Raw genomic sequence first — 8,282 nt, forward strand, 5'->3', positions numbered from 1 at the left:
TTACTCTGTTTTGATTGGTTTGTTAAATGTCTCGGCAGTGCTGGCGTGGGCCGGACAGGAGTCTTCATCACGCTTAGTATTGTTCTGGAGCGGATGCGGTATGAAGGCGTGGTGGACATCTTCCAGACGGTCAAGATGTTAAGAACACAGCGGCCGGCGATGGTACAGACCGAAGTACGTAACATATTCACACTTTGACTTCAAATACAAACTTGTTAACTGTCAGTGTCCCGGTACAGTTGCCACACTTTTTACTGCCTCTCATTTAAAAGCTTAAACACTCTAAATGAATCATATGAAAACCGTTTTGAAATTGAACCATGGAAACTCTACTTTAAAACATTTTTTAAAACTAATTTTTTGTGATATCAACTTCAAATTTGGAACACAACTAAATTATTTTGTAAAATATGTATTTTGTATAAAGTAAATGTTTAGTTCAGAACATTTACTTTACAATAAACTTAAACTTGCATAACTTTTTATGCTTTCACTTTTGCAAATAATGAGTGTCCTCTTTAAAAAGAAACCAACATTACATCTATATTCCAAACCATTCATAAATTACAATTAAGTTCAGTTTAAGACAGTTAACAGACTAAATCAGGATAAAAAAATACGTTCTCTTCCTCAAGCATTCAGCATCCTATTAAATTAAAACGGCTAATAACATGCAGGTCAGTTTAGTGATTCATCTTTCAGATGTCCTCTGTAATTTTAGTTAGATGAAGAGACACGTGTGCATTGAGTTTGTGACACTGATGAGGAAAAAAACGAACGTAACGGCCCGCAAACGCTCATTCTCATTTAAAACTACAAACCCTTCAGGTTAGCCATGCAAATTGGTTCAGATAAGCAATTTCACAGCTAACCCACACAATGGCCTTTTCCAGCGTCAATGGGGTAAAATTATTTTCCGCGTTCAATGCGACAGCGAAGTGATGAGGCTCGAATATCACGCTTGGCACAACACAATCCCTCCTTTTCACCTCAGAGCACCAGCGAGATGCGCTACAGAAAAGCGATGACATTAGAGCTGCAAGCACAAGCCTTCACGTCGCAGACCGCTGAGCTGATGTGTTGCTATGGAGATGAGAGGAGCCACGCATTCGTGAATACACAGATAAATCCATAAAATCTGCTCAGCAGATGTCACATTACATCACTGATGTGCTTTACCAAAAGATTACATTTCAAAAGTCAAGTCAGTTTCTTTCTGTTTAAATCCTGTTTAGGTTTTAATTTTGCAATAATAATAATGTTATTGGATATTTTTATTTTTAACTGCCTGTCATATACACTCTCAGTAAATCACCTATGAAGTCTAGTGAACTTCCTCATAAACTCTTTTTCTGAAGAGTTTTCTGTTTCCCAACTTTCTGTTATATCAGCGAACATTTATTTAGAACAAAATGCATGACCATATAATCTAGTATTTTGTCTTTATTTATTCTCTCTATATAATTTTAGATAATACAGTTGTGGTCAGAATTATTGGCACCTCCAGTAAATATGATCAAAGATGGCTGTAAAAATAAATCTGCATTGTTTATCCTTTTGATCTTTCATTCAAAAAATGTGCAAAAATCTAACCTTTCATAGAAGTAAAATAATCGAAAGTGGGGGTTAAATCACATTATGAAATAAATGTTTTTCTCCAAAACACGTTGGCCACAAGTATTGGCACCCCTAGATTTATTTATGAGTAAAATATCTCTGAAGTATGCTCCGATTGATATAAAAAATGTTTAGCACACCAGTGTGACTAGGATCATGAATTGTCTATGACTTCTTGTTTCACAGGAGTATAAATATGATGAAACAAATGCCAAATTCTCTTAATCATCCATCACAATGAGTAAAACCAAAGAATATTGTTCTGATGTGCAACAAAAGATTGTTGAGCTTTACAAAATAGAAAGTGACTGAAAGAAAATAGCTAAAGCATTGAAAATTCCCATTTCCACCATCAGAGCAATAATTAAGAAGTTCCAATCAACTATAGATGTAACAAATCTGCCTGGAATAGGACGTGTGTCTATATTGTCTTAATGCACAGCGAGGAGGAAAGTTTTAGTGTCCAAAGATTCTCCAAGGATCATAGATGGAGAATTGCAGAGATGTGTTGAGTCTTGGGGTCAGAAAGCCTAAAAAAAGAAAAAGCCTAAGAAAAATCCTCCTCGCTCATCAAAAAAAAAAAAAAAAAAAAACTCAAGCAAATTCAGTTGTCAGACATGACTGGAACTTCAAAGGGACTGGATTCTATGGTCAGATGAAAATAAAGAAAATAGTTTTTTTGGCAGAAAACCCAACCAGATGAGTTTAGTGCAAAAAGGGATAAAAAAGTATCCCTTGCCCATGGTTAAATATACCGCTGGAGCTTTAATGTTGTGGGCCTATTTTTTTTGCTGGAGGTCCTGGACATCTTGTTCAGATACATGGTATAATGGATTCTAGAAAATACCAACAGATATCAAATCAAAACCTGGTTGGATCTTCCATCAGGTCAATGATCCAAAACAAACATCAAAATCAACACAAAATTGTGTCACTGAGCACAAAATGAAGCTTCTGCCATGAACATCTCAGTCCTCTGACCTGAACCCTATTGAAAGAGAGTGGGGGTGAACTGAAGAGAAGGAGCACCAATATGAAGCTGGAAATCTGAAGGATCTGGAGAAATTCTGTATGGAGGAATGGTCTCTGATCTCGTGTCAGGTATTCTCCAAACTCATTAAAGGAGAAAACTCTGAGCTGTTTTCTTGGCGGTTGAGGTTGCAATTTTTTTTAATAAAAGGGTGCCAATAATTATGGCCATATTTCATAATGTTATTTACCCCCAACTTTCAATTATTTTACTTCAATAATAGGTTGGATCTTTGCTAATTATTTGAATGAAAGATAAAATTGCTATTAATGCAGATTTATTTTCACAGCCACCTTTGATCATATTTACCAGGGGTGCCAATCAACAAATATATAACATTGTTCTAGTGGTTTTGTGATTTTTTTTTAGCTAAAAATCTTACATAGTGTTCCTTTTGTACTATTATTGTAGTTAACTAATGTTAACAAATGGAACCTTATAGTAAAATGTTACTGAATAATATACTTAAGTGTAAACCGAATGAATGTTTCCAGACACTTGAATGCATATTAATTGCAAACAAATAAATTAATTTATATTAAATGCAATCAGCTGAAATTTGGCATGTTTTTTGATCTACCTTATGTATGCCTTTTATTTCATTAATAGTATCTGCAAATACAGTTTGCTTTTCTTTTCTTTTTTTTACTTTTTAGGATTTGAAGTATGCTACATAAGTGCACATTCAATACAGTTAAGAGCACTTTTTTCACAGATGTGTTATACTTGTCAGTAAGGGATTATCTTCAAATGTCAGCCTTGTCAACATGATCGTGTATAGTGAATAATTAAAAAGTTTATATATGTAAAAATATCAGACCTGAACTGTCAAAAGTTTCACGTCAAAATTGTGTGAATGTGTAAAACTTTCACGGCTGCTACCATCAACCCTGTTATCTTTCAGAATTATGTCCATCATACATTACATTAAGATTCTTAATAAATCTTTATTAAAAATAAGGTAAATGAATGCACATAATGGATCTGATTTCTTCACCCGTTTCTCTCTGTCTCTCAGGATCAGTACCAGTTTTGTTACAGAGCTGGGTTGGAGTATCTCGGGAGCTTCGACCACTATGCAACATAAGATCTTCGTCACGCTGTCAGGGAGACGGATCGGCCATCAGACATCCAGCGGTCATTTAATTCTTCTGAGCCATAAATACTTGCTTGTGAAAAGAACTTAAACTCTTCGATTACATGTTGGATGTGCAACGTAAACCTAGAAATACTTAAATGACAATAAAAGACAAATATCCAGGTGGACCAAGAAAAATCACCCCGATCTGATTTCAAAAAGTGAATAATGAATAAATAAATAAATAAATAGTAATAATAATTATAATAATTTCAGACAGGTGAATCTAGACTGCTGAAGCATCGCGCAGAAATAATGGTTGCTTCGAGGATTCATGAACACAAATCATAAAGGAACATTGTGGAGTCAACGAATGCAGAGACGCTGTGAGACGGGGAGCTCGACACACATTGTAAAGAGAGTTGGTTTTGTTCCACAATCAATACGAGGAGATACGTCACTGATGAAGAGAGGAGACTTCATCACCACCATCATCATCATTATCAAAAGAAACAAACGGACAGAGCTGAAAGTAATAACTACGACACACTGATCGTTAGGTTAGATGTCTGGAGAAATGACACAAATAACACAACTTTTGTTTTAAGTTCTATGACTGTTTCTTTTTTTTCAATGACAGAAATCAGTTCAAACTGACTGAATTTTTTTTTTAAACCAATGATTCTTTTTATTTTTTTTTCTGATGTCCTGATGTTCACACCTCTGTGCCCTTCTTTATTTCATTGTTTTGCCAGTGGTTTGTGGCATTTTGTTTTGTGAACACACACACACAAACACACATACACACACACACTGAATCATGGGGTGGGCAGAGTATAAAGGTTAGAAGATATCTCAGTTCTTCCAGAGAGAGAAATTAAAAGAGATGATGTCTTTATATAACGTTGAAATGTATATTCACAAAACCTGACTAAATTGAGAGGAGATATAGATATATAAATATAATAATATATGGAAGTGATGGTGGGTTTCTGTACATCCGTTAGAGGGATGTTTTCCGCTGGAATGCACATCAGACGGGTGGACAGACGGACACAGACTACGTTTAACGAATCTTTTCTTGTGCAATAAATTGGTGTTTTACAGCCAGAGGGTTCGATTCTCGTTTGACGAGGACGGGGTGATTGTTGTCATATTCACAACCTCATAGGTCAAAGGTCATCGTCGTGCATCTGTTAGGCCATAAGACGTCCACGTGTTCATTCTTTTGCATTTAGAGTGCCTTATATTTATGCCTGTTCTTTTTTAAGATATTCATTTAATGACGTGTATAGTTTCATTAGTTCATGTATGACTATGAGTATTTATTGATTGATTTCCCACTCGTATGAATTTATATTGTATGAAATTATATATGCAAATACGTAATTCCATCATTAATGTTTAATTTTCTGTGGCCTTAATTAGGCTCAGAGAAGAAGAAAACAACTAGAAGAGTACGAAAAGAAAGAAAAGAGTTCGATAACCGCCAGGCCCGATACTGTTAAATCATTTCTTTTGTATTACTCATTATAAACTTTTGAGTTCCCAAATGGCACAAGCAGAATCCTGGGAAAAATTAATGACTTTCTGTCTTTTTAAAGGCCAAGCTTTAGCATCAAATGTCCCGTCATCTTTGCAAATTTTCGGCACTGGAAAATGAACCTCAAAACCTCTTGTTCAAAGAACCAAGTTATTCTGAAAATCCTGCAGAGCTCTAGGCGATAAGCTACAAAGTATTTTAACGTGCAAATTCTGAGACAAGAATATTATTATTTTACACTTGAACCTCACTGGCTTTGTGGATGTGCATTCCAGGTGCTTTCCCCAATCCCCCCCTCTCCCTCTTATTTGTTTCGAGTAGATAAAGCGCTTTGTTATCAGTCCGAAATCAATGTTTTTGTTTATTTTGTTGTTCATTTCAAATGTTTTCATTGTCTCACTTGGGTCACAATGTCGAGCAACAAGCAGATTTTGCTTAGCCTCATGTAACTGTCAGCGCCACCTAGTGTTCAGCGCTTCAATGTGCAATCTGTTACACATCGGCTTTTCTTTCACTGTTCTGGATCTTATTTGAATATGCATGAGTTCAACTGCAGTGGGGGCGAGTAGGAAGAATTGCACTTTGGATCTCTTTATCTCTATGCACTGCCCTACTGATTCCGCACCCATTACGGATTTTACTTGAACCCAACTGTACGAATCTCCTTCAAACTTCACTGGGTGTGTATGTAAATAACACAGAAAAGAGACTACCCAAGTAAAAAGAGAAAAAGAAAAAAAAAGATTAAGAAAAAGCTAATCGGTTGTGAAAAGAGCATCTTTAGCAGGTGATTTCGAAGTGTCACTTCTTCCCCCGTTCAGCCGGTTGAAAGACTGAAGCGTCACGAACGCAAACGTGCACGTGGTGTTTCTAAGCTCCCTGTTACTGTCACATCTGGATGCATAGACTGAAATTAATTCAATTCAGTTGTAAAGAAAAAATGGCTTGTTAAAAAATAATCATAAAATTACCTCTAATTAGTTGTAAATGTAAAATGTTTTTTGATTTGATTTTTTTTTTCCTCTGAATGAATGGAGTGCTTTTTATTTTCATACTTAGATGACATTGGTGAAAAGACACATCTGTACGAGAAGCCGTCCTTCTGTACTTTGCTGACACAAGTTCCATTTGTTATAAATGAATTCTATTAAAAAATGTAAGTGTTATGCATATGCGTTTCCTTCCTTCTCTCCTCTGGGCATGGATGATCAATGGGACTAAATTGCTCCATACTTCAACACTGTTATAGGGTAAAAAAAATCACAGTGGTATTTTTTTATTTTATTGGTATTAGGTCACAGTTTTCAGAAAATCCTACTGACACAGATCCTATACTGACACATACCCTGATTTGACCGTGCATATCTACTTTTGCATTCTGTTGGGTTATTCAGTTAAGCATGTTTTGATGTCAAGTTAAAGTTAAAAATGTCTATTTTTAAACTGATTTGTTGTTTGCATTCATATTCTGCCGTTTGGGGAAAAAATAGGTAATAGGTAGTTTTGCGCGGAGGCTCCGCCTTCTTTCACGTGGGAAACTTTAAGGGTTAATTTCTCCTGTTCAGTCGGTCGCGGTCAGACGTCTGCGAGTGAAAACATGAAAACACGAGAGCTGCTTTATAATAAAAAATAAAATTGTACTTCTGATGAAATTAGACATTGAAACTGTTTTTCATTTTTAATATGGTAAAGCTGATTGATTTTAAGCAATGTATTGTACAAAGTGCTATGTAAATAAATGTGACGTAACTTTACTAGAATGCCAAATTGCAGTGCTAATGCAAACATATCCACGTTGATCGGATGATCAGATGCTTTTTCTTATGTTTTATTTTTAAAAAATGCTTATGGTTTTGTCAATTTTGTTATTGAGAGAAAAGCGTGCAAGAATGAAAGCACATACTTACACATTCATCTAAACGCATGTGTGGGCGGCGTCGGATGTTCCCTAATCGCTAACAGTGTATTGCTGGTCACATATTTCAAACCACGTTTTACCCCAAAGTCAATTACGAAACAGAACTTCATTGTGAGTACATATAGGGGCCTTAAGAACATGATTTTTCATATTTCATTCATTGTCATATTTTTAACCCTGTTGCGCTAGAATAGTAGTGTACATTTATATTTGTTTTAAGAAGCTAAGCGTAAATTGATTCAGTCTGAAAGAAATCCAATGAATCAAGATGCATGAAGTGAGTGTAATCGCCCCCTATAAGTGTATAGTGCAGTAACTGGAATGAAGTTTAATGATTCCCCACTGTCATGTGCACAAATCCCACAATGCCTCTGTGCTGTGTTTAAAACACTCTTGCTCTCCTTCAGGTTGTCTAGCAGAAAAGAAAACTGGAGTTACAGTCACATCTACTGTAGCGGAAGTGCTCCATAGGGTTTAATGTGTGAATTATTTCTGTGAGTATTATTCAGATAAACGCCATTTATAATTTGCTCTACAAAGTGTCTAAATCGCTAAAGAGGTGGATGAAAGACTAGTCGTGTATTCGTGATTGCAGCAAGTTCACTGCATGTAAACAGCTTTGAAGAGAGGAACGTCATGTTCCTTTTAAGAATCCTTATATTTATCATTTGAAGGTTACCTGGTTTTCTGTAGTTATGCTGTCATGACAACCGGCTGAAAGTCAGATATACAGTAAACTTGAGAGAGACTAGGTAAGTGATATAATCTCTCTAGTAACAGGGTTTCTGGGGGTCTTAAAATGTCTCAATTAGCCCTTACACAAATTAATGCCTTCAGCAGAAAGTCTTCAATTCATAAAGTTGTGGCATTAAATGTTGCATGCATTGCAAAAAAAAAAATACATCATCTTCTGTATTTTTGTTCAGCTTTCCAATTTCTTGCTTTACCAATACCTCAAAATTCTTAAATCAAAATACAATTACTTGAGATCCAAATGTAAGATAAAGTTGTAAACAAAATGAAGTTATGCTTAAATGTAGTTTCTCGGGCAAAATGTGATGCATTATAGCATGTTACTGTAATTTCAAACCCTTAT

At 35.5% G+C, this 8,282-nt stretch overlaps 1 protein-coding gene across 9 annotated transcripts in view; it reads left to right on the plus strand.

The window, feature by feature from the left end:
• The window catches only part of ptprda (protein tyrosine phosphatase receptor type Da), a 922,653-nt gene extending 916,215 nt beyond the window's left edge, over positions 1-6,438 (plus strand). For all 9 annotated transcript variants that reach the window (XM_077229653.1, XM_077229654.1, XM_077229660.1 and 6 more), the window contains 2 exons: positions 39-174; positions 3,666-6,438. In XM_077229653.1, coding sequence (XP_077085768.1) covers positions 39-174; positions 3,666-3,734 — 205 coding nt within the window. In that variant the 3' untranslated portion in view covers positions 3,735-6,438. The remainder of the gene's footprint in view (positions 1-38; positions 175-3,665) is intronic.
• The last annotated feature ends 1,844 nt before the right edge of the window (positions 6,439-8,282 follow it).

This window comes from Siphateles boraxobius, unplaced genomic scaffold (assembly GCF_051911475.1).
Source record: "Siphateles boraxobius isolate OS27281-9 unplaced genomic scaffold, OSU_SipBor_1 130, whole genome shotgun sequence".
Lineage (NCBI taxonomy): Eukaryota > Metazoa > Chordata > Actinopteri > Cypriniformes > Leuciscidae > Siphateles > Siphateles boraxobius.